The following is a 27,738-nucleotide window of genomic DNA, read 5'->3' as shown; positions in this document are numbered from 1 at the left end:
TGATAACCAAAGTCGCCAAACAAAACAGTGACGAGACGAGTAGACAGCTGTTCTCTCGTCTAACGCCAGGTCAAACGAAAACCGTCGGAATCATTTAAGCCAGCAAACATTAGTAACATGAATACACACTATACTATATGATATGTATAGGAAATTTCATGGAGAATACGATAGTTCAAACTAGGCCTAAATATAATGCACGGTTGCGGAGCAACGCCCTTAAATGTGAAGCGATGGCTGTGACGGCGCTTGCCACTTCGTGGCGGCGTGAATCATACGTCTCAGACGGCGCTTGCCACTAAGAGGGTTAATGTTCAACATCAAGAATATTTTTAATTATGAGTTAATATTATAAATATGTGTTAAAACTTAAATCAGTAAAATACGTACAGTAAAAATACTTTCTTCATAAATATTGTGTACCGCATTAAAGATATTTTGATATAACCACATTTAATTCCCATTTCAATAAAGAATAAAATCAAAGTCAAACTATTATATTAACATTAAACTACAATAAATGCCTTAAATGAAACTTTGATATCAAGAATTCTTTAAATACCAAGGAACTAATATGTAGGTATGTAGTAAAAGCAATCTTGTTGAATAATTGCACAACCCAATAAAAGCTCATGTAACAAGAGAGCTTGGATCCTAAGCCTAGCTAGTATGATTTTAACTTATTTGTTGATATCATTTGTATCTTTTGAAAACTAATACAATTACTGATAAAAAGAAATTAACACCACACAATGTAAATGAATAGTAATGAAATAAATATGTTTGAAATTAAGTGGAACTGTACCAAACAAACTTGACTGGTGTGCTAAAAATTGTAGCTCTGCTTTACGTTCACTGTCTCTAGGAAACTAAGAATTTGTGTGTAACGATTTAAGGTTCCACGACAACAGCTATTCAGATTTTTGAAAGGAGATAGTTACGTCACAGATTTGTAACTTATTGGAACAAAATCTGGCACGTTTATATTTAATAACTCACAACTACCTCATTTTTTATGTTCTTAGCTATTTTACATCAACCATATAATCATTTTAAATGGATAGGTGTAAAAATCCACACATTTAAATGACTCTATATAGAGTACAAAGTGTTAAAAATCTTACTTATGAGATTATAACTATTTATATATCTTGTATGGTTGTATTGGTTGTAGAATTGCGAGGCTTTCAAAATATTGCAATATTAAATTGTAATAATCACTTTGCATAAACTGGACATCATTGTTTTGAAGTTCTCAATCATAGTAAATTGTTTGCGTCTTGAAATAATAAATTCATGATACATTTAATTTCGGTATCTTAAAATTAATATTTCAAGATGACAGACCATATACAAAATCTACTTATCTTCCTACTGAGCCGAAATAGACATTTTTATTTAGCCTCCTTTACCACAGTTTGGAGTAAAGGCCTGTGGCCTGCACTCCCAGTTAAGAGGGCTTTTATTGTAATATACTATTCACAATTACTTCCTAACTTCTCTCTCTCATCGCTAAGGTTATCTTATTTTAAGAACCATTTTCCCATACGCTCCATGTGCCTTGATGAGATCGCTGTGAGCTTTTTGTATTTCCTCCATAGAATATTCCTTCCCTACCACAGGCTTTAGCCAGCCCTTCTCCATACCTGCCACAAGAGCAGATGAGAACTCCACAAACTCCTCCTGGAAAATAATAAAATACATTTATTGTTAACTTACTTATTATACTTGTATTATATCAAAATATTTGGCTATTCATCTAATCAATCAGCTTGGATTCATACAAATATGCACATAGCATGACATACTGACAATGTACAGTATCTATTCATTAGTAATAAAAATATATACTCTATTAAAATTTGTCAAAACATAAACTCAATTAATAGTGTTTTTTTTTTTTCATACCAATCTCTTCCACACAGAAATTGATTATTACAAGTTCAACTCTTAAATTAATATGGAAAATAAAAATTCATTATATTTAGACTACCCTACAGCAAACTAATTTTACTTATTACTTGATTTAAAATACTGGTGTATAACTAAATATATTACTAAATATCTGGATTATGATATGACCTTGGGCAGTTAGTCACCTCTGAACATCATGTGGTGACTGATTACTGGAATTTGGCTAAATTTCTAATTCACACAAAAACTAACAGCCTTATAAAACTATTATAAGGATTTAATACATCTATTATGATTGTTTTATTACTGATAATAATAGATGAAAAGACACAAATATGAAGTTTTTTACCTTGGTGATTTTAGAAATGTTTACACCAAGCACTGATCCTTCAGTCCTGATAAAGTTGCGAGGGTCCACTTCTACAGGACCTCTAGATCCCACAATCTGTTACAAAACAAAATCCTGGTGAACCATTTTAAATTCCAACTACTTCAACAAAAAACACAATTTTATTTTTTACACCCCATGCAATATGATTATGTATGTTAAAATTACATTTTTTAGGAAACATACTCATATTAATGAAGTTGTGCACTATTGAATTTGCAGATTTCCACTTGATCAGGACTGAAAGATAAGTTTAAGTTATTACTTTTTATGTTAATCTCAGTTTACCGGAGTAGTTTTCCGTAAATGCACACCCAGCACTGTGCCTTCAGTCCTGATAAAGTTACGTGGATCCACTTCCACAACTCCTCTAGATCCCACAACCTGGTGGGACAGAAGTCATTTATAACTTGAAGAAATTATTTTCAATGACTGTCAAAAACACATAAATGGATTCGTTGAATTTCTAGAAACATGATTATACATTCAATTTCCAAACTCTAAAAGTAATTGAAAAATTAGAACGTTAAATGGATTAAAACTATATATACAATGTGTTCATTTTAACAAACACCATTGATATCTCAAATACCTATTGCTATCGTCCTACTGAACAAACAAGGTTTCAAAGGGTGAAAATTACACATAACAGAATTATAGAACATTAATAAAGAGTGGAACTACTTTCTCATGCAGAGCATTATCTCTTTGATCTACATCTATGCTGGGCGTCAAGTGGTCTTGTGAGCGTGAGTCTACTTCCTATTGGTTGCTGCTGACATCAGCCGTTGTGTCATCCTGGATGTGTAAAATAACAATATGCTGAAATCAGGAGAATTGTACCCAAATAAAAGACTTTTTTGTTCATTTATACCTACTGAGAATAAAAGTTCATATTGGCCTGACACAAGTGCCTCTGAGCCATCAACCAATGTAGATCCTCTGCACTGATGGTGACAAACGAAAAACATTCCTCGAGGTAGTACCTATCACTAAAACATTAAATGCTAGCCAGAAAAAAAAGATATTTTAAATTAACCTAACCATAACTTCCTACTATTTTGCAAGAGAAGTATTTCCACTTTAATGTTCTAAATTCATTATTTGTCATTTTCACCCCCATGGGACGGTTGTTGGTGCTATAGTAGTTAGTTCTGACCACAGAACACACAGATAAACTATCGGGCACAGATAACGCTGAAAATCATACATAACAAGAAGCACAGTACACAAATATAACCACAAAATAAAATTGGCATTTTAATATTAAAAACATACTTATTTGTAATTTGCACCCTCTATAGATTTTTAAGGAGGATGAGCAGAATATGCTAATAACATTGAATTTTGATTGGCAACTTTGGCCATTAACTTCACTCATACCCCGAATGCAATGCTGTGTTAAAAAAATTAGTTGTATTTCGGTTATTCGTACATTATTTTGCATGACAACTGATAGTAATATTAGAAATTAATAGAATTTTCATAACACACTTGTCTCACACAGCAAGAGCACATTTAATTTTATTAATTCTGTGTCAAAAGTAATTTTTAATATTTTTTTATTGAAATGTTTAATGACATTTTTTTCAGTAGACAATTTTTCTTATGAATATCTCACAAGAAAGAGCATTTCATACTGATTACTTTGGTATCATAAACACAATACAGAGAATTATAAATCAAATAATTTGTTCTCGAACCTTTACAAAATACATGGTTTACAGGTGTGCAGTTTTTCCAATATGTTAAAAACTGAGAAATATGTGCTTCAAACATATATTGATAACAGTAATCAGAAAACAACAATTACAAATTAAAATATGATGAATGTAAAGGTAATGCAAGACACATTTTGTAAATTGATAAAGAAATCTAACTGATTAACCCACTCATAATACAGCTAATTCATAATACTGTGATAGATAATTATTTATATTATATGTAATGAATTCATAAAAATATTATCTTTTAGCATTTAGTGGACACATCTGATATAATTAATATAAGTAAATGGTACTTGGATTATACAGATAAACATCATTGTTTCAATGTTAGCTGTTGTCAAGAGTCTCAACTTACCGCTATCCTGCCACCCACTCCCAGGGCTGCCAAATCCGAACCCAGGTTCAGGTCTGCTCTATTCTCAAAAATAACATCGAACCCTGGCCGACCCGCCTTGGCCAGAGCTTTCTGCAAGTGACCATCCTCTCTGGAATTGAAATAGTTCTTTAATAATAAATTAATTCAGTTTAACTTTTTCATTATTGAATAATATGACCCAGGATACAGACTTGACTCCTGGAATCTGGAGCTATGCTCGTCTGAAGAAATTTAAAAGTTGACAACGAAGAAGCTCAAAACGAACAATTTACATAGTTTTAACATCAGATTATGTTTTGTAATCTAAATATCTCTGATGTTGAAACGATGTAAATTACCCACTCTCTTCCTCAGCAAGACAATCTCCAATAAGGTTTATTCACAATTTGTACTGTTATTAGTTTATTAAGTTGCCACTAGATCATGCTAGTATTCACTTATCTTGCATTACTACAAATCAAGCAGTGTTTGTTTGCGGTCACAGACAACACATCATTTTGCAAGTGAAAAAATTTAAAACATTTTATTTGATTATGATGATAGTATTTTTTAGTGACAAAGAGCAAAATCCTATGGATATTTCAGAGAATATAGTAGTTACAGTATTATAGTATACTAATAAAGTAAGTTAATCAGAGGATAGAAACTGAAAATAATAGCGACATATATGTGGTAAAAACATATTCACATTATAAAAAGAGCCTTAAAACATATTAAAGTGTTCATCTGGCACTAAAAACTTGCCCCAAACATCCACCAGAGTAATTTCGTTTAATTCAATAACCTAAAAAGTATTTTAAGTGTGATCAATCTTCAAAATGATCAATTCAATAAAACATTCCAAATTAAGGTACAGATGTTACAAACTTTGATGTGGTGTCAGCATAATTATAAATCCAACAAATTGACCCAAAAGCAGTTTTAAATTAAAAATACCCCATAACTGGATAGATGGAATATACGTACTAAATGTTTGCTGTATAAGAATATAACCATACTATCTAAATAAGACAAATTTTCTTAACCTTCAAAAGCTTTCACAACTCAACTTTAAATTGATTTGTTTTTTGCAATCTCTTTATTATATTATTTTTTCATTTACATTATTACTTGAAAAGACATAACTTTACCAAAATAGTGTAATCAAATAAATGAATATCTGGAATATTTATGTAAAATAATTATGGACATTTTTTTATTTTATTATTTTTTTCTCAATAATATATACTACTTTTAATATGCACCATCTCACCTATGATCCACGATCACATCTGCACCCAGGTCATTTAAAAGTTTCAATCCTGCCTCGGATCCAGCTGACACAGCTACTACTGCTCCTGAAAACGTTTTCAGGATACCAATTAAGAATCAGTCAATCAATCAATTATTAACTACTACTGGTTTGACTATAAATATTCAATATTTCAGTACACTATCTGTGGCAATTATATTTTACACTGAATTATACAACAGTTATTGTTCATTGGATTAGTTTAATCATAAAACTTGCAGTTCTTTTCCATGCACCAATCCACATGACAAAAATACAATAATTTTATTCCTCTGTATCTTAACCAACTTTTTCTCTATTTTTTAAAATTTTTTATTATAAATGACTGAAGGAAGGTGGTGAGCACAACGAAATGCGTAAATCTTACATTATAATTAAAAATTACAGAAAAATTGATCAAACAGAGAAATTTAAAATATTTTAATTATCCTAAAGTTTAGTTTTTAGAAATATACAATTTTTTATATAATTGTCATCTTGTATATCAAACAGACTGCAGGCATTACAATTAGTTTGGTTTATAAGTACAAATTGGTTAGGTTTTTAGTAAAAGTTTTATACCACCCAAGCATCATAGTGAATAAAGAAATAAAGGAAAACGCACATAATTAATTTAAAGAAAAACATATAATAAAGTTTTGAATTTAAAATGTCTATTTTAGCTGTTTCCAAATAATTATATCACCATGAAGCAGAAATAACAACATTTATTAGCTCAAAAAAACTTAGAAAGATTCAAAAGATTTTAACAACAAATATTCCTTCTGGCTTAGTTGGAAGAAAGGTAGATTGTGACTTTCAATGAAGTATTAAACTAAAGATGCATTATTAGTTTGAATGGTAAACCTTTTAATTGTTATGTATTTTTATTTCAGCAATTATGGAATGTATCATATTTTTCAATTTTAATTAATTCCTAAAAAACAAATTATGAACATTTTCTTAAATATATATTGTACAGAATTTTCTTTTCGTCACACAAGTAAGTGTACATAATACAACCCAACACTTTAAGCAAATGGCATTGGGAAATGGTTATAGCAGTTAAAAGACATAATAATAAAAAACATACAGTATGTTCTAACACCTTATGTCAAGTACTACTATTAAGCTTGTAATCAGAAATTGAGAGTTAAAAATTGAGAAAGTTTAAATTCAGTAATTTAAGTCTACAAGTAATTTATATTTCACTTCTGACTTTTGAATAACCTCATTTATATCTTTGAATCATTTCATCACTGAAGCTGTGTAGCTGGGGTCAATGATCTGATAAACAAGGCCCCTCACTGTTACCACTGAGTATGCTATTAACAATAAACTCTCCCACTTTGGTACAATACTTACAGCAAGCTCCTACTGCACAATGGCAAAGGCTTTAAAAGTATGAAAGAAATGATGATATTGCCAAAAGGTATATAACACGATCGAACACGAAAACAGTTTGTCTAATCAAAATCACTGAGGAAATTATTAACAGACAGGTCAGCCAGGTTTTTGGTTATGTGGTAGCTGAAGTTGCAATTTGAATGTTGTAATATGTTTAATGGACAATAAATCAATAGTCAAAGTGTAGATAAAAAATTGAAGACAAATTAAGTATCATGTATTTTTTGTTGAACTTCATAACAAACAGACGAGCAAACCTATAGCAATAATTATTTCTGAATTAACACGTTCGCTACCGACTCTAAAATTGGACTTTTAAAATAGACCGACGTCACGTATTTGTGACGCACCGATTCATACCATAGACCAACGTCACACATGTGTGACTCTCGGGGCACAAACTATAGCCCGACGTCACGTATTTGTGACACACGGATTGTATTACTAAATGTTTTTTGGTTGCCAGTCGGTCTACTTTTCCAACTATATTATTGCATGTCGGTCAGTGGGAATGTCCGTCACATATACTGGTCGCATGGTCTGAGCGTGGGATTTTTATTTTTGTTATGCGGGAATCGTATTGGCAAACCTGGGAATCGTATTGGCAAACCTGGTTTTCTGTGTAATATTTCCAATCCTCGTGTGTTGTCTAACCTATAACAGTGGAAGATTTATATGTGCTTTTGTAGTTAAAACTGAACTGCTTTTTGTTTTATCGTGCGATGGGTGAAAGGAAGAGACCTTTTATGTCTGTGAGCGAAATCGATCGTGAGATGGACGAAAATGACAGTGATGAATTATTTAGTTCTGACGGTGCCTTTGAGTATGTTCCTGACTCAGACATTCCAAGTTCATCTAGTGATGAGGGTGAGCATTTTGAACCAATAAATATGTACGTTGACTTGGGCCTAAACCCAAATAGCCCTTTAGCAGATGACATAGAGGTTCAATTCGAAGAAGTACATGATGATGTAATGAATCTTGAAAACATTTCCAATGATCCAAACGTGTTGTTTGTTGTTTCAAACATCCATGATGATTATCAGAGTAAACAAGGTGTTTGGACTGACACAAAGAATGTACCTCAGGTCCACAATTTTACTGGGCAAGAACAGATACACATTCAATCGACAGATCCTGTTGAAATATTTTAAAATATATTTGATGAAGATCTGTTAAAGAAAATTGTAGCTTGGATAAATACTCGTGCCTTATTTGTTCAGGGAACTCCTACTACCAAGCATTCAAACATGCGATGGTGGAAGCCTGTAAATTTAGAGGAATTTAAGAAATTTTTAGGCCTCTCCATACTGATGGGAAACTTGCACTTCCCTTCCATGAAGCACTGCTGGTCAACTTGTGAGCTTTATGACCACCCCATCTTTGGTAAAACCATGTCCAGAAATAGGTTTGAGGCGATACTTAGATGTTTATGTTTTTATAACCCTAATGTTGATTCTGCAGATGACAAACTGCATAAAATAAAAAATGTACTGCAGCATCTTTTGACGAATTTCACAAGAGCCTACAGTCCTGGGAAGAATCTGTCACTTGATGAGGCCATGGTATTGTGGCGGGGAAGATTGTCTTTTAGACAATATATCAAAAACAAGCGCCACAAATATGGCATTAAGCTTTATGAGCTTTGCACTCCAGATGGATATATTTTAAATATTCTCGTATACACAGGCAAAGGTACGATATCAGATCCCGTAAAAGGACATTCCTTTGAAGTTGTTACTCGCTTGATGCAGGATTACATAGGTAAGGGACATGCATTGTTCCTAGACAACTTTTACAACAGCGTGGACCTTGCAGAGCACTTGATGAAGTGCAAAACCAATGTTTGTGGTACTTTACAAACAAATCGAGCAGGAAATCCGCAGCAGGTCATCACGGCAAAACTGAAGAAGGGTGAATGTATAAGTCGCCAAAAAGGAAGTGTAACCGTTATGAAATGGAAGGACAAACGCAATGTTTTGACAATTTCCACAACCCATGGACCCGGAACAGAAGAAGTAATTAACAAAAGAGGTGAAACCATAACCAAACCCTCAATGGTACTTGCATATAACAAGAACATGAGTGGCATTGATCGCTGTGATCAAATGATTTCATATTATAGTACTCCAAGGAAGTCACTTCGTTGGTATGTCAAAATATTTTTCCACCTCCTTGTTGCATCTCTCTGGAATAGCAAGTACATTCTATGCAAGAACCGGGGAAGTAAGATAACCTATTTGGATTTAAGAAACACAATCATAGCACACTTCCTTCAAGTACAGCCAACGCCACAACGCCCTGTTCGACCTAGGCCTAATGAACAGCACAGACTCGTGAAGGGGGACCGAAGAGTAAGATGTCGTCAGTGCTTCAAGACTCAGAAGAAGAGGAAGGCAACGATTTACTATTGTGAAATTTGCACAGATAACAGTGACAACAAAATTGGACTTTGCGCAGCCCCATGTTTTGGAGATTGGCATAAGGAGTAATCAAGAACTAAAAACTTGTTCTTTTTTATTCATCTCATTTAGCCTATATATGTAGTTTGTAAAATAAACACAAGTTTTTTTGTACAATATCGTTTTTATTCAAACAACAACAAAAATAAAATAAAGATGGCAATATAGATGTGTAATAGATTTTCTAAATACACATTTTTCTTGACAGTCACACATATGTGACGGTCGGTCTGCAGCAGATTATCACAACGCTGTGGCCCGACGTCACGCATGCGTGACGTAAAAAAAGAACCTTAGAACTAAAAAAATGGTTAATATAGTAAATTAAGCATTTTTTAATTGACATAAATTTGAAATATAAATGAGTTTTAACAAAAAAAGAGTTTCAGTCTGAGGTTATGGTAGTTTACTTTTGCACTGGCCTGTAGTGAAACTACACGTTTCGTATTTGGTCCACTAGAAACACCCATGCGTCACACATACGTGACGCTCGGTAGCGAACGTGTTAACAGATTTATTTAGACTGTTTTGAAACAGTTGTTAAACTGTCCTGCAAATAAAATTTTATTTGTACCATCCCTATTACTTATTCTTAAAAAACTGTTTTTGAGGGCAAAATGTGATAGCAATAACTTTCAAAGTGCTGGTGTCCCACTGTGATTTTTGTCATGTTACAAACAAATGGTTTATTCAATATTTGCATTCTTAGTAAAGTAAAATGTAGGAAAGATTTCTCTATGCAATAAAGAAACTGAAAGTATAATTTCGGAGATTATCAGAAGAAATACAAGTCCGCAAACAATCAGATTTGTGTTTTGTTCAAAACGTTTTGGTGTAACTTTATTTTATTCAGAATATAATATGACACAATTCGTACACTTTGTAAAATTATCATTACTACATTTTAAAATCAATTGAAACAAAACAAAAGAGGTTTACTCTTCCAGTCACATTTTATTTGCCAATTAGTATTTTGTTTGTTATTTATCACATGCTTTTTCTGAAAACAATATGTATAATAATTCATGATATTTGAACACACGTTTGTATTTAAAAAGAAATGTTAAAAAACTGTCTTAAGCTTAAACATGTAGAAGCACTTGAAAATTATATTGATATCACTTGGAGGATTAAAGATCACCAAATAATTAGGTTTGAATGTAAATCAAATGTATATGACAACAATTCATCTAAACCAAACATGCATACTTGTATATGCAACTCGTGTTGCACACATTGTGGAATCTTCAAACCTGTGCTGCAATGACCTTCAATTGAAACTTCTTTGGGTATTATTAGTATACAATTTCAGAATAATTTTACTAAGTCAATAACTTACCATAGGCTTTAGCAATCTGTACAGCAGCTACTCCTACTCCACCACTCGCTCCGTGAACCATCACCAATTCTTTTGGCTGCATTTTACACCTAAGAAGAAACACACAAATTTAACAAGAAATAATTATTCCTTATACACTAACTGTATGTTTCATAGCTAAAAGTAATACCAAGATACAATAGGTGAAATTCCAGAACTGTATGTATTTAGTACCTAAAAGGCATCAAGGAATTGTGCTGTTTGCATATACAACCAATACACCACCAGATATTTGGTTGTTGTACTTACTTGTAGATTTGTCTAGTTAATTTTCTTAATATTTCAGTTATAATAATTAAACAAGTATTTTGCGATGAATTTCAAGTCAAAGCAAGTTTGAGTCAAGTTTTTACTGAAAGGAAGAAAAGCTTTAGCAGAAACTTTTCAAATTTTGCAAGGGGCTGTTGAGAATTAATGTATGTGTAGATTAAGCTGGTACAAGCAGTAAAAAAACTTCATTTAGATACAATCAGAAAGCCATTTTTTAAACTTTGTATTACTAAGAGTATGAATCACCTTGCAACAAGAGCTTTATACGCTGTAAAGTAAGGCACGTATACCGCAGCACCTTGTGAGAAACTCAGGTTGTGTGTCAATGGGATGAGGTCAGTAACATCACAGGCGACGTACTCTGCGTATCCTCCATAGTTGGGGGCGTGCAGACTACAGATGACGTGATCGTTTACCTGATCACAGAATGGTAATTTAGATTTTAGACTAATTTACAGGCAATTATCAACTACTAAAATAGTATCATAGTAAAACATAATTCTGCCAGAATAAACTTTAATTCTTGCAATGCTACTTTATCATGTGCCATGTTTAAGAGTAAATATACACGTAATGTACAGGCTGAGGAACAATGATGTTCCCACTGTATAAAACTGTCTTTGAGATGGATGTAGCATGGAACAATTTAACTCCATACCTTTACTATTCTCTGTTATCTAATAAACAAATCTTTTTATCAATACATAACTTTCGTGACTTTAGACATAGTAAACATATTTATACCTTGTATTTCTTTTCTGCTTCTTTTCCCAATTTTACGATTTTCCCAGCAGCCTCTCCGCCCAAAACAACTGGAAGCTTAGGATCATAACCGAACTTCTTCTCTCTGATGTAAGTGTCCACTGGGTTCAGGCCAGCGGCATGGATTTCAACCAGCACCTGTACATTTTAAAAGTTCATCATTGATCATACTAAATTAATGTTAAATGTTAACACTTTCAAACCAAGAGATGACATGGTAGCGTCATGAACATGATACAAAGCAATACCAAAAATCTACACATGTGCGTCACACATATACGTCTTTATTTATGCTGCTGAATTGATCAATATTAAATATTACTCATTGCTACAAATTATCTGTAGTTTGTTCTTTTATGCATAAAAATTGACTTTGGTCTCTATAAATTATTGGTCCTAGAAGTATTATGGTATTTAATTTGTTTCTGATAAGAGTCTTAGCTACTCTAAATCAGCTGTTTTGACCAGTTGATTTGGATACATGTCAGTACTCAGTATTGAGCGAGACATTGCTGAAATGTAATAACATTATCTGATAATCTAGTAAAGTGTAAATTTTCTAACATGTTACATACATAAAAGTACCCTTCAACATCACAGTAAATTTAACTTAATGAACAATGGTATAAATTTATATTTTGTAAGTAATATGCATAAACATATTCTCCATAATATGATGATTTATTCTCATAGTACCCAAAGTTTATTGCCTATGTTAGATCAGTAAGATGGTAGATGTCACTTTTAGTACAGATAACATCACGCTGGGTATTTTTAATGGTATACTCCAACATATCAGAATGCTTGCTCATTCAACTATTTTCTTACCTTCTTAATTTATTTTTTTTGTAACTTTGTAAAAAAGACTCACAAAAAATTTTAAAAACCACCTGCCAATAAGAAGTAAATGGACGTCAAAACTAAGGTTAACTGATGTACAGATATATTATGTGTATATAAATATAAATAAATAAATATCAACTGTCCTGTGTAAACATTTTTTATTATTTTTAATTTATTTACATTTATAGTGAATAAATTGTCGAAAGAATTACCATAATATTTTGCACCGTTATATATTTCAACGAATAGGTAAGTACTAATCTACCTTAGAAAATGTCCTAAAACATAAGATAGTCACAATTGACTCTGAAGACTCCCTTTGAAGCAGTTGACAATAATTATTCTATAAATTACGCTGCACTGTTTTTCTGAACTTATATACCAATTCTAGCTCTAAATGTGCAACATTTAGAAAATATTAAAAACTTTGACTATAAATTTAAAGATTGATATAAAATCCATCTTAATTCTCTTTTGACAGAAGTAGGGTTCTCTGATCTGTGATATATATTTTATTGATCGGGGGAAAAAACTATGGAAAAACATACTAAAAAGAAAGTAAATTACAATGGCCATAATTATAAACTTTTTGGGGAATTGTATTTTCTTGACCGTAGCATCAAGGCAGACTCGACATTGGCGTTGGAAATATAATTCACCTAAACCAGTAGCGGTCATACTCGTACACATGCAAAGCCTATTAAAATATGTGTAAAGGAGCGGATAACTGCTAGCAGCGCAGATATAAGAGACACAGCTAACTAACACTGTAAAATTTAACAAGCATTTAATGACTTATGAAACCTATCTAAGTTGTATTTTGACAAAAGTGCCTTCTCAGAGCTGAGTATATTTATATATATTTTTAATCAGGAGAGAGGCAAAATCGGGAGAGAAAGGCTTTGGATAAAAGAACACTAAGGCCAAAGTAAATTAAAGTGATCATATATATATATATATATATATACACTTTTTATCATATTTTCTTGATCATGGGAAGAAGGCAAACACAACATTGGCGTCGGAAATATAATTCACTTGAACCAAAAGTGCTCATACATGTGAAAAATCTATGAAATTGTTTGTGGAGCCGAGGGTAACTGCTAGTGTGTGTGTGTGTGTGTGTATATGTGTGTATGTATGTATGTAATATACATATAATATACATATATAGACATAAATGTTTTTACTATTTACATGTTGATTACACGTTAATGTGCTCTAACTTAAATCCTGAAATCAATGCAGCCATGATCACATATATGAGAGAAAGGTCCAACCTCTGGTTTTCTGCCAATGGCCTATGTGTGAATGAAGATAAGACAGAAAACATCATCTTTAGCCTAAGCACCAGTTCTGTAACTAAGTCAGTTAAGCTACTTGGAATTAACTTAGACTCTAAGCTTACCTGGAAACATCACACAGATGCTCTTTGTGCTCGGTTGTCTAGAGTTATATTTTTACTAAAAAAACTTAAAACCTGTACAAGCTGTAGTCTATTAATGAAAGCATACTTTGCATTATTCCACTCACATCTTTTGTATGGAACTTTTCTTTGGGGAAATTCAGGTGGGGCTAAGGAGGTCTTCTCATGGCAAAAGAAAGCTTTGCGCATAATGTTTAATTTTAATGTCACTGACTCTTGTAAGCCACTATTTATAAAGCATAGTATACTCACTGTTCCTTCCATTTATATCTTGCAAAGCTTAATGTATGTTAAGGAAAATCTAGATTTATTTAAACTTAGACGCTCTAAGCATGACTACTGCACTAGACAACGAGACCTTATTGACCTAAAGCACGCTAGACTAACAAAAACTCAGCACGCATACTCTTATATTGGTATCAACTGCCTATGTCTGCTAAGGATGTTACCTGTAAAAACTTTAAAAATGTTGTAATTAAGTGGTTAAAAGAAAAAGCCTTTTATAGTATAGATGAAATGCTTCTGTGTAGTATAGACGATTTAGCCTTTTAGATTTTATTTCCTTTTGACTTGTACTTTTAACCATAAGTGTCTAGTATGTATTTTATTTTATACTATCTTGTTATACTGTGTAAATGTATAACAAAATGACTTTGTCAATGCATTGTAATATTGTGGGACGACAATAAACAGATTCTTGATTTCTTGATTTCTTGATGTTGCACATTGCAAGGTATATAAGATTGCTGATATACATTGTCTGTTGTTACAATATGGATGTTTTTCTTTAACTGAATGTTTTACACTATGTAAAGACAAGAACTTTTGAATTATTTCTACTTGAAATAACCAATCATATTCTATGTCTACTGCAAGAAATGTTATTCACAGTAGCAATGGTAGGTTATGTCTCCTACCTCTCCTATTATTTACTACCTAATATTTTTTTTTTTTTTTTACTTACGTCAAGGTGAATAATGTCAAGCAATAAGTTACTAATATGATATAAAAAAGCATGTTTATAAAACACAATACTTTGTCTCCCAATAACTCAAAAACAATAAGTAAACCGACTGGCAACTACGCAAATGCCAGTTTCTATATAGGCATGTGTTATCAGACAATAAATTTTAATACTGTTCTCTGAATCATCCACTATCTTAATGGCTCTCCTATGGTACCTAATCAATTTTAATAGAAATGCTATGTATGAAGATGACTGCTTTCCTCTTAGTTATAACGTATTCCATTGTGATATGCTCTTTAAGACGATGAAATAGGTTTTGGTTGGGTTAGGTTTATTTTAATTGTTTTAAGATTTTTCGGTCACAGTAATTGTAGATACTTACGGTACCTTAACTTAAGACAGTTAAAAAATACAAAAACTTTGTTAACGCTCTACAAGAAATTATAGGCACTTAAAGAAGTAATTTTGGGCAAATTTGTAACCATTTTTTTTTTTTTTTTTTTTTTTTTTTTAAGATAACCATATCAATTTTTACAAAATACATCAATTACATCTTAATGGATAAATATATATTTCAATGAATAAAACACACACTATTATGACTGAGTTATTTTAAAACTTGATGATAATTGTATTTCTAATGAAGTATTATTTCAGATAATGGCATGTTTTTAATAAACTATTACATGAAGCTGGACAGCTGTTAAATGACACTACATTTTATATTAAATTAACTAATAATCCCACTCCAAAACACAACCAACATATCAGAAAGTTTCTTTTAAATCATGATCCAGAAGAGATTTTAACAGAAAAGCCATCAATTTACTAACACCTACACTGTCAGAACCCCAGTCTTCTACACTCAACCTAAAATCCACAGACCGATTAGTTTTGAGTTATTGCTGTCCAACTGAAAGGATCTCTACCTTTCTGGACAATGTTCTCCAGCCACTTGGCAAGGAGCTTCAATCTTATATCAAGGAAGCCAGGTCTCTCCTATCTTAAATGCATGAAGTCCAACAACCACTTCCTGAAAATTGTATTCTACTTTCGATTGATGTTGAATCATTGTACACTAATATCCCTCAAGATGATGGTATTGATACTTGTAAACACTTTCTAAATTCTCATTAAGCCAACAACTAAACATCTTCATCTATTATTATCAAATTAATGATTATGAGTCTCATTAACAATTTCAAATTTCAGAAAACCAATTACCTTCATGTTAAGGGCACTGCAATGGGAATGAGGATGGTCCCATCCTTTGCAAATAAATTTGTAAATGATGGGGACTTTAGCACAACTTCCTCAATACCCAGATGCCCCATACAACCCCCATAAAGTGGTCTAGATACATAGACAACACTTTAGTAATCTGGGTACATGACAAACTCTTTACAACAATTTTACTTGATTTAAATAACTTTAGTACATTAAATGTTACATGGAAAATTTAATTTAAACTATTAACTTTCCTGGATGTAGATGCTATACTAGAAAATAATTATTTTAAAACTGAATTACATATCAAAGAAAGTAACAAAATTCAATACCTGCTCTACATTAGTTGTCATCTAATGCATGTTAAACGATCAGTACCTAAAGTCTATTGCTTAGAGCAAACAAATTACAGTCAACAATCTGATTTAGAAAAATACATAAACATATTTACACAAGTACTAACTGAAAAAGGATATATCAAAAAATCAGAAAGGCAAACTAACTCTCTTAATATAAATTCATTTGCACCTAATAACCCCAAACTTACACAGTATTTTCCACATAAAATAAACAAAATCCTAAATGTAGCTTTTCCTATTCTTGAAAGTTCAACCTAAAACTGCTTTCATTAAACTCCCCAACTTTACAAATCCTCAAAACGCTAACCTTGCAAAAAAAACCAAGATGTGAGACTAGGAAGTGATTAATGTAATGTCAAGGAAGAATCAAAATCATTCATTAGCAGTTCAACAATAAAATTCAATGTAGAATCTTGGAGCATTGGATAAAAGGTTTATCATACTACTCAGAAAGCCTCTCCAAAGAAGAAATGAATCTTTTGAATAAAGGTTTACATTTTAATCTAAAAAGTAAGAATGATAACGAAAATATGATAATAGATTTAGAAAGTAACATTCAAAATTTAGATGAGAGTAAGAAAACAGCAATTAGATCTGATGTATATGCTGTAATTTTAAATATGTTTTGTATTACATTAATATATCACAGAAAAAAAGAACTGATTCTTGTACATACTTATACACTGTTCCAATCTTGAAATCTTGGCAAAAATTTTGACTCCAAACTGCACAGTAAAAAAGTTTAGACTGTTATATTTCATTGTAGTATCACTAGTACAAAGGAATACGACATTTTCCAATATAGTTTTTTATTTTGTGCAAGGCCTTTCTGAATCAAAGATTCCATCATTTATATGTTTATCATGTTATATTTCAGTTAAAAAGGTGTGTTCTGTTTATGATATGTCAGAATAATCAGTTTATGTCAGATACTATATTTTTAAAACTGTTGCAGTTATGTTAACAATAATTCGTATTACAGAGGTTGGCCAAATAATTTTTGTTCTATAAGATGAATAATGGAAGTATTAAACCTCGATAAAACAAACCTATTTATTAAGGATACCTTGATTAAACAATTTTTTTCCATAGCCCTTCAAATATGTCTTATCGAGGTACAACTGTATCAATGATTTATCTGTAGTATCCTATGTTTTTATTGTAGAATTCCTCTATTGTCTCATTGTGTGACCATCGTCTTGCATTTACCGTGAATTTGTGTTTTGTCATTTTCGTACATGAGAGCTGGTTATTTGTAATCATGTTAGGTTCTATCTTATTATTCCTATGTTTGCTAAAAATGGCTTTGCCTTTTGCTATTTGCAGTGTTACACTGAAGTGACTTTTTCTCCTGCAATTTTTCTTTTTGCTTGCAGTAGGAAAATTTCTAGCTGGACTTATCTGAACATGCATTACAGTTGGGTGGCTTTACTATGGCTGTTGCCACTATGCAGAGTTGTTATATGGCTTTCTTTCAATTCTTTAAGTGTATGTTTCAGCTGCTCCTGCTTAGTTTCTAATTGTCCAGTCTAACTTAATGGTAATAGTGGGCCAATGGGTGGAATGTTTTTGTTTATGTAATTAGATTTCTATGACATTATAACATTGATTACATCTAATGTTATAATGAGAAACTTGATATCAACTTTTAAAGAGAACTTAATACATGTTTTTCCATTATATTGGTTAAAAACGGTCTTAGTAATGTTAATGCTTTCATAAAAAAAAAGTTTTTAATCAAAGTCCTTGTGTGGAGTCAACTTCGCTTTTATGGTTTTTGCTTCAAAAGTTAAAGTTATGATAGAAGTTGAATAGTGAAAACTTACAGTTTATTCAAGTCAATTTTGCACTAAAGTATAAGTTAGTATTGGTTTTTTAATAATTACCACTGATATACAATTTTTCCAGTCAGTCAGCTGTGTGTGATCAAGAATTTGACATCAACACATTTTTGTATCAGGAACAGCAAGTGTATAGGGATTCATAGGATTACAAAGGTTGAATCTCTTGCGATCGTGCCCACATGATCGACCAACTCCTTGAAATAAACGAATGTATTTGTACTGTCACAATGTTGGTATAAAGACCCACAACAACGCAGAGGAGGAGATCATTGGTATCTTCTGCAAAAGATCCTTTGCACAATATAATTTATTTCTAAATATCAAATACAATCATCCTCTCTTGGTAATTGTCATTGCTAACATAAATAAGCTTAAATAAGGAGCAATAACAGTGTTATTTTACTCTGTTGTAGTCTTACTTGATTCGATGATATTTCAGGAACAGGAATTGTCTCAACGTTAAGGACTGATTCATCTCCTGTTGAACGGATTAAGACAGCTCTCATTGTGGTACTCATGCTCCTGGAAAATAGGAAACCAAACAGAACATTTGTATGATTTCTATAATCTTGAGCATCAGATACTTAACCACAGAATTGTTAATAAAGTTCTCTAATATACAGTAATTAGAGGATGGGGATTCCAAAACTGTGTTTTACCTTAATTTAGAGTTTGGAATCATCACAGAAATCATGAGGAATATTAACAATATTAACTATAACTTACTTAAGCATTAACTTTTTGTATGTTTTTAGTAGAAAAACTTAGGGTTACTGCCAGCAGTCCTGCTGGTGTATGTATAATAATTGTAACTTAGTAATGTTATTGATAATTCCATTTCGCACATAGAATAATGAATATTATTGATGAAGCTCTTAAGTGCAAATAAGAAAAACCTCATACTGTTTCCTTTTAATTTATTTATTAATGTACGATACTGGCTTTTAGTAAGACACACAGTATTTATTAGGTAAATACCAAACCTTCTTTTTTGAGTAAGATCTTTACAGAATTTTATCAATTACATACAAACTGGTTATAAGTCAGATATTTTTTGTTTTGAGTCTATAAATAAAACATTTTCTGGAAAAAAGACCAGAAAAGCATTACTTTAACTGTAGTCTAATAGTATTTTTATGACTTTCCTACTTAACTTAGTAGCTAAAAAATCAGTTTTGCATTTTTTCACTGAATGTATTGCTAGGCTAGCCATCCTAATCCTAATAATAATTATAAAAGCAAAAGTGCCTTTGTTTGTTTGTTTTGCGTTCACACATAAACTACTCAACTGACTGTACTGAAATTTTACATAAATATTCTTATGGTTCCTACGATGAATATAGGCTTATTCTTATTTTGAAAATCCCTCCGGCCTACACCACACTGGTCTTTACAGTAGCGGAAAATGCCATCTTGGTCTCTAAAGTTTTGTAATATTAATTAACGAGCCTGTCAAATATAATAAATTGTTCTGTGTAAATATTGTTTATTATTTTAAATTTATTTACATGTATAGAGAGTAAACTGAACTGAACCGTGGAAGAGGGGGTAGTTCCCCTCAGAGCAGCTTCTGAAACAAATGTCCCAATAACTACTGGAGAGCAGAAGCAATAGGTGTATTTTAGCATACACTACAGTGCTGGGGGAGAATAGTACACTTGCTGAAGTGTAGTTAATGGAGTCAAGTCGTTGAACAATAACGAAGATGTACGTGATCGGCAAAGTTTGAGGATGGACGGCAAGTCTACATGAGTGAAGCACCTTGGGAAGGTTGTCCAACAACAATGCCCTGAGGCGTCTCAAGTTACATGTATACTGAGTAAAATGTGTAAAGAAAAACCATAATTTTTCAGTTTTAGATTACAGCAACTAGGTAAGTACTAATCTACCTTATAAAATGTCCTAAAACATAAGAAGGTCAGAATTCGACTCTAAAGATTCTCTTTGAAAAGCAGTCAATATGAACTATGCTAGATAAAATTTCACTGGACTGTTCTTTTGAACTAATATACCAATTCCAGCTCTAAATGTTCTAAAACGTTGAAAAAAAACTTTAATTATATATTTAAATACTGATATAAAACCCATCTTAGTTCCCTTTTGACAGAAGTAGGCTTCGCTGATCTGTGATATATATTTTCTTGATCGGGAACAAATACAAAATCATGTACAGAATAAAACATACTAAGAACGAAGTAAATTATAATGGCCATAATTATAACCTGTTTGGTGTATTTTCTTGATCATGGCAATAAGGCGAACTCAACATTGGCATCGGAAATATAATTCACTCAGACCAGCAGTGGTCATAAATGTGCACTAAAGTGTGTGCAAAGCAGCAAGTAACTGCTAGCAGTACAGATTCAAGAGACAATGTAGTCTAACTTTTACTATAAATTTAAATACTGTTATGAAACCTATCTAAGTTGTCTTCTGACAAAAGTAGTCTTCTCAGAGATATATATTTTCTCGGTTGGGAGAGAGGCAAAATCAGTTTGAAACAAAAAATATTAAGACCGGAGTAAATTAAAATGACTATAAACGTACACTTTTTAACATATTTTCTTGATCATGGGAAGAAGTCAAATTCAACTTTGGTGTTGGAAAAATAATTAATTCGAACCAAAAGTGCTCATGCAGGTGCAATACATACGAAATTGAGTGCAAAGCCGTAGGTAACTGCTAGTAATATTATAAATGTGAAAATGCCTTTGTTTGTTTTGCTTTCATGCATAAACTATTCCACTGATTAAACTGAAATTTTACATGGAAATTATTAGTCCTTTGGGTGAATATAGGCCTATTATTACTATAAAAACCCTACTGGGCTACGCCCCAGTGATTGGAGCATTAATGTGGTCTGGCTTGAATTTAGATATTTAAGGGATGTTTTTCTGTTTGCCAGCATTGCGGTCGACCAAATAAAACATTTAAAATGTGTTCAATGTGATCTATGCATGAGAAAGTAATTATACAAATTTTCCTGGCAATCATTGTGGGTTTCACATTCACAATGCGTTAAAAACAGAAAAACATCACTCGAAATAGTCTAAAAATTAAGCTCAGATCATGTGAGTACTTCAACCTCTTCAGGTTAAAAAGAAACAGTACAGTGTGTGAATAATTAACATTTTATTGCTCGGTAACATCAATAATGGATTTCCCACACTTAATTTTCATGTCTCTTTTTTCTATGACAATCTCATCATCTCATTCTATAATAACTATTAAGAATTACCAATAGCTTAGCCAAAAATAAAAAATAGATCATTATTTTACAATTAACTTGTAAGTTATCACAAACTCTTCCATTTTTAAGAAAATTTTCACTTTCATGTTGTCTTACTTCCTGCAAGTTTATAGCTCAACCATTTAATCAAACTTTGTTTCTTTTTTTTAAATCTTTTACAAAATAAGATAAAAAAATTATTAGATAACCTCAAATTTAATTCAAACTTAACATAAAAACCCTTACCTCGAAATCCAACCAAAATTTAAAATACTGTTCTTATTAAAGCATCTACTGGTACCATTAAATAAAAATGATATGGCATGAATTTTCGATATCGACATTGCTATCTCAATAAATCCCTACCCATTCATTTATTCTTATCAGGCACTTATTATAACGACTAACAAAACTGATACTGTTCTTTAGTTCAGATGTGTATTGAATATTGATGGTATTGATAATGATTTACAAAATTTGTCCATGATGTGTAGGTTGTAATTTTGTATTTTACTGCAATATTTTTCTTTCAGTATACATTAGTGAATTTAAAATTGAGTGGAAAGGTTATGTTAAAAATGAATACACAATCTACTTTTTTTTCTTCTTCTTTTTCAACTACTGCGCATTCTAGCGTTGTTGGCTGTAGAACTCTTTGACTTTTCCTAGTCCACTAGAAAGGGAGATTCGACTGACACCTCTGTGTATCAGCCTTTATTATAGACCCTTCAGAAGGATTCCTCAAAAGGATCTCTAATCAAGGGTATCAGTCTTACTCTAGAGAAGGTATTAGAGATGAGCTGTATATTATAGTAATGGGAGGTCCTCCTCCGTAGACTAATGGATATAGTCTCGGCTCTCTAACTGAGAGATCACGGGTTCAAATCCCGGGGAGGTCCAATCAGGCATAGACACGATTTAGTGTACTTTGCAAATAAATAGTGTAATAATAATAATAAAATAAAAAACCAGTGTACATCGAAGCCAGCATAGCTTGAAGCTGAGGCTTAAAAAAGAGGAAAAAAAAAAAAAAAAAAAAAAATAGTAATGGGAGAATCGAATACAGAATCGAATAGTATTCGAATACAGCCACAGTATTTACATATTCGAATACATCAAAATGAGTTCGACTTTTAAGTATTCGATTCTCCCATCACTAGCTGTATATAACGTATTAGTATCAGAAAAATCGTTATTCAGTGGTAACCCATTACCAGGATAACGTATTACCAGTAACACTCTGTTATTTTAGTAACAGGTGAGCTGAATGATTTCTGGTATTAGCCTATTAGTAATTGCAGCAAGTTAAATAAAATGACATACGCAATTAAATTAGCGTAAAGTAAGATACTACTGAGGAAAGGAGCTTTGTTGTAAAACTTATTTGTAAACTTACATGTTTTGAAGCAGCCTTTGTATAATATGTACTAACCGTTTAGTACAACTAAAAAACCTAGATTATCATAGCCTATTGGCAAAAAAATGTTTATTTAAAATCTTTTACAAAATAAGATAAAAAAATTATTAGATAACCACAAAGTTAATTCAAACTTAACATAAAAACCCTTACCTCGAAATCCAACCAAAATTTAAAATACTGTTCTTATTAAAGCATCTACTGGTACCATTTAATAAAAATGATATGGCATGAATTTTCGATATCGACATTGCTATCTCAATAAATCCCTACCCATTCATTTATTCTTATCAGGCACTTATTATAACGACTAACAAAACTGATACTGTTCTTTAGTTCAGATGTGTATTGAATATTGATGGTATTGATAATGATTTACAAAATTTGTCCATGACGTGTAGGTTGTATTTTTGTATTTTACTGCAATATTTTTCTTTCAGTATACATTAGTGAATTTAAAATTGAGTGGAAAGGTTATGTTAAAAATGAATACACAATCTACTTTTTTTCTTCTTCTTTTTCAACTACTGCGCATTCTAGCGTTGTTGGCTGTAGAACTCTTTGACTTTTCCTAGTCCACTAGAAAGGGAGATTCGACTGACACCTCTGTGTATCAGCCTTTATTATAGACCCTTCAGAAGGATTCCTCAAAAGGATCTCTAATCAAGGGTATCAGTCTTACTCTAGAGAAGGTATTAGAGATGAGCTGTATATTATAGTAATGGGAGAATCGAATACAGAATCGAATAGTATTCGAATACAGCCACAGTATTTACATATTCGAATACATCAAAATGAGTTCGAATACTTTTGAAATGAATACAATTTCTCTGGAAGAATTGAATTCAAACCTGGAGTATTCGTTTATTCTGACAAATAGTATTCAAATAAAATATCCAAGAGCTGTATTCGTATTCATATGAGGTTTAAAATGAATACATTTATGGATACTTTGAAAAGAATAATTTAGGGGAGATTCATAATTTGAAAAAATAATTACAAATTTTAGTACTTGAAAAAGTGTATAATTAATTGTATTATTATTAAATTAAAAAATACATATTATTTAAGAGTTACAGTTCTAAGCAATAAAGACAAATATGAATATTTATTTCATATTGTTGTGTATAAACAAAATATTATTGAGGTTTTCTGGCTTCAGTCTATTTCTACGGTAATTAGTGACAAGACCTGCTGTGGAAAATAGTCTTTCAGACGGAACTGAAGTAGCAGGTAGACAAAGATATTTCTTCTGAAGTTCGTATATCATGGGTATGACTTGTTTATACGAGACACCAAAAGCCAAAGGCACAAAAAGCAAAAGTATTCGAATACATATTCGAATACAGGGGTGAATTCGAATTCACTGTATTCGATTCTTTTAAGTATTCGATTCTCCCATCACTAGCTGTATATAACGTATTAATTAACCGGGCCTGTTTTATATATTCTATATTCCGGAGGTCATGTTCCGTTAATTTATGTAGGAATGTTTGGCAAAAACTACCATAAGGATAATTGAAACAGGCTAGTTTTGTAAACGCCATCTACTTAAAAATAAGTAATTACCTTTTGTCTTTAATTTAAAAGTACTTTTGTAAATCTTGTTTTTTAACTGTTGACCTGTTTCTGTTTCATCTGCCAAAATAGTTCAGCGTTTTCTTTTTAAATCATGTCAAATCATTAAGTAACCATTCTAATTTGTGGTTGTCCTTGATTACGACTATTTAATGGTCAAAATATATTATATCAAAAGATAAAAAGACAATGCAGAGTTAATATTTTAAAATTTAAACCTATTTCTTTAATAAATTCATTTCAATTTTTTTCTCCTAAGTCTGGGTTTTAGTTCTATTACATTATTTTGACCTAGCTTTCTACGTTATTTTATATTAAATTTACTTCTGTGCCTTATGTCAAATATCAAAGAAATTGCATAAATATCTGATACTATCCGATACAATGATTGTACAGACACAATTTGCTAAATATGAGATAAATTGTATATGTAAATAGCTTTAGTTTCTGTTTCCCTAAGTGAGCGAAAAGTTTTGTGAAAAAACTTCAAAACTTATCAAGATGTTATTAAATTTTAATGTGTTTTTGATTTGTTACACTACGTTAATATTAACATATTCTCGGATAATAATGTTATTATTGCTGGTTTTAGGTTTAAATTACTTAAATCAATTAATTGTGAGCCTCTCAAGGAAAAAGAACTCTGATAACAAGTTTTTGTCTATTAAATATGTATTTCACAGCATTTAAAAAAATGTTAAATTCTGCTAATTCGTTACCTATCCCTAAAATACTAAGCACTTCACCATTAATTTAATTATTTTTAAAGATAACTGTATCACCCATTCTCATGTCCTGTTTACTCAAAGTAATGTGTACAACTTGAATTGAAATTGTGTAAGTCTCATCACAGTAATGTTCATTCTCAATCAGGTGTTACAAAAAATCCTACTCTTCCTCATTTAATAAAATGTCACACTAAGATATTTTACATTGAAATACTCTGATATTTAAATGAATAAAACTCTAAAACTATATTTTGTATTTTTTATATAATCCATTTCTTGTGAAACAGAGAGTTTATGTTTATAAAAACCCACATATGTTCCTCTGGAATTTAAGATTATCTGTTTCGTTTCCTGAAAGATTATTTTCCAGGTACCGTACTTTTCATGTCTGTATGGTCTTCCATTTAGAGTAGTGCCTCCAACAGCCAGTCTGCAGTGCATCGAAGTTCAGAGCTCAGCCTCTCTACGCTGTCTTGCTTGACACAATTTGCCCCCCTTCCCTACCATGACTATATAGTCCAAGTTCCCACTCCCATCGGCTACTGTCCTCGCTCTGTCGGTCATAGAGATACATTGTTTTTATCTCGCATTGTACGGTTTCATATGTTTTTCGATAAAACATTTTTCCTTGCCTCTGTTTGTCACCAACATGACATGCTGCCATCCACACGTCTACCACCATCCACCAAACTCTTTCCCCACCACATATATCATGGCATAGCTCCCTCCCGATCAATTTACATTTCGCCCTCTATGCTAGTCTGTGTCTCATTCCAATTCCGCAATCGAACACCGCACTTTTCCTTCTGTCACTTCAATAATCAATGAAATACACTTTATACGCTAGTATTTCTATTATAAATCAGTTTTTAATAACAACTATTGTCACTTAACCATAGAGTAGAATAAATCTATACCCTTTACTCCATTCTCCATTTCTCATATCGCCTTGGATTTGAACGCCGTTATGCCCATAGTTAAGTAATAGGACAGACAACTCTTTCTAATATTTTTCATTGAATTTTTATTGTTCACTGTTTTATATAGTAAAACATTTTTGGCTGTTAAATACCTAATATGCTCTTCATATTTCTTAGTTAGAGAATCAATATTTTGGTGGATTAAATTATGATAAACAACAAAACTATGCAGAGGGAACAAGCCCATTGGTTATTTTTTAATGTTGATAAAACATTTTCTTAAGATTACTAAAAGGCAACAAATCTCACATACAATTGAATCTGAAAGGATAAAAAGATTAAGGACATTTACCATCGTTATATTTTACAACTTACATAATACTACTTTACGAGAATTGAAATCTACCCTCTTTTTCATGTGTAAAAAACCATACATACTCATGTACATAAAACCTACAGCATGATGTAGCTAGGGCGTTGTCACTACAAAGAAATCAAGAGCACAACACGTCACCACACACCAGCACAAGCGAAAGTGGTTCATTGTTCAAACCTCCATTCTTCAATACCAAACTTTAAACAAACAATTTAGTCTGTTTCATCGTCTTAAATTGCCTCATTGCATGTGTCACAATTTAAAAATTGTTTTGAGTTGGTCTTTCTATTGTATTAGACTGTCCATCAAAGCTATTACCAAAGAATACGAAGTAAAAAAATTAGTTAGTGGAAATAAATTAAATACTATCTATTGTTATTTATTTAAAAATTAAAATCGTCTCCAATTCAAGATCTGTTGAGGCGACAAGAAGTTTCTTCAGGGGTTGATCGAGCCACAATTAATTAGTATCTCACCTCTGATAGCAGGCTATGTGTTTCTGTCTGGATAGACAAGTTGATCTATTTTACTCTATGGTAAAGCTGTTAACTTGCACCATTCAACGGAGAGAATCGGCAGCTGCACATGAACAGGTATACCAACTTTCACAAAAAGCGCAATGGTACAAGCAAATTCAGACAACGACTGCCCATAATCGATGGTATGACACTGCAGACTTCAAGAGATGGGAAGTGGTAAACATTATTAGATTAAGATTTGGGCATGCCAAGGTAAATTCTGGACTATATGAAATTAAAAAATATTTCACACCTTTATGTCTAACATGCACGCAAGGCCAACGGGAAACACTCGATCACACAATGCTACAATGCCCAGCTTATGAGTTTGCAAGAGATCAGTGTTTCAAGG

At 31.9% G+C, this 27,738-nt stretch overlaps 1 protein-coding gene across 3 annotated transcripts; it reads right to left on the bottom strand.

Annotated features, from left to right (window-relative positions):
* Nucleotides 1-362: 362 nt before the first annotated feature.
* On the bottom strand, nucleotides 363-23,661 carry LOC124358145 (quinone oxidoreductase-like). 3 transcript variants are annotated; one of them, XM_046810451.1, is made up of 9 exons: nucleotides 23,420-23,661; nucleotides 19,040-19,142; nucleotides 11,937-12,092; nucleotides 11,439-11,608; nucleotides 10,884-10,972; nucleotides 5,658-5,742; nucleotides 4,385-4,514; nucleotides 2,591-2,686; nucleotides 363-1,683 (listed from the first exon to the last, which is right to left on the bottom strand). In XM_046810451.1, exons 1-9 carry the CDS (start codon nucleotides 23,515-23,517, stop codon nucleotides 1,519-1,521), a joined length of 1,092 nt encoding a protein of 363 aa, XP_046666407.1. In that variant the 5' UTR covers nucleotides 23,518-23,661; the 3' UTR covers nucleotides 363-1,518. The 3 variants fall into 3 exon arrangements, with proteins under 3 accessions (XP_046666407.1, XP_046666394.1, XP_046666400.1); XM_046810438.1 differs by lacking the exon at nucleotides 2,591-2,686 and adding an exon at nucleotides 2,264-2,359 and having other exon boundaries at nucleotides 23,420-23,653; XM_046810444.1 differs by lacking the exons at nucleotides 2,591-2,686; nucleotides 23,420-23,661 and adding exons at nucleotides 2,264-2,359; nucleotides 22,096-22,382.
* Nucleotides 23,662-27,738: the final 4,077 nt, after the last annotated feature.

The sequence above is a fragment of the Homalodisca vitripennis genome, chromosome 1, assembly GCF_021130785.1.
Source record: "Homalodisca vitripennis isolate AUS2020 chromosome 1, UT_GWSS_2.1, whole genome shotgun sequence".
NCBI lineage: Eukaryota > Metazoa > Arthropoda > Insecta > Hemiptera > Cicadellidae > Homalodisca > Homalodisca vitripennis.
Note: the sequence above shows the minus strand (reverse complement) of the source record. Positions and strands in the feature narration are given on the sequence as shown.

Coding starts and splice junctions, on each gene's coding strand:
- LOC124358145 (XM_046810451.1), bottom strand. CDS start 23,517: ATGTCGATATCGAAAATTCATGCCATATCATTTTTATTAAATGGTACC. Junction 12,093..19,039: donor CTGAAATATCATCGAATCAA/GTAAGACTACAA, acceptor TAAAATGTACAG/GTGCTGGTTGAAATCCATGC. Junction 5,743..10,883: donor ACAGATTGCTAAAGCCTATG/GTAAGTTATTGA, acceptor AAACGTTTTCAG/GAGCAGTAGTAGCTGTGTCA.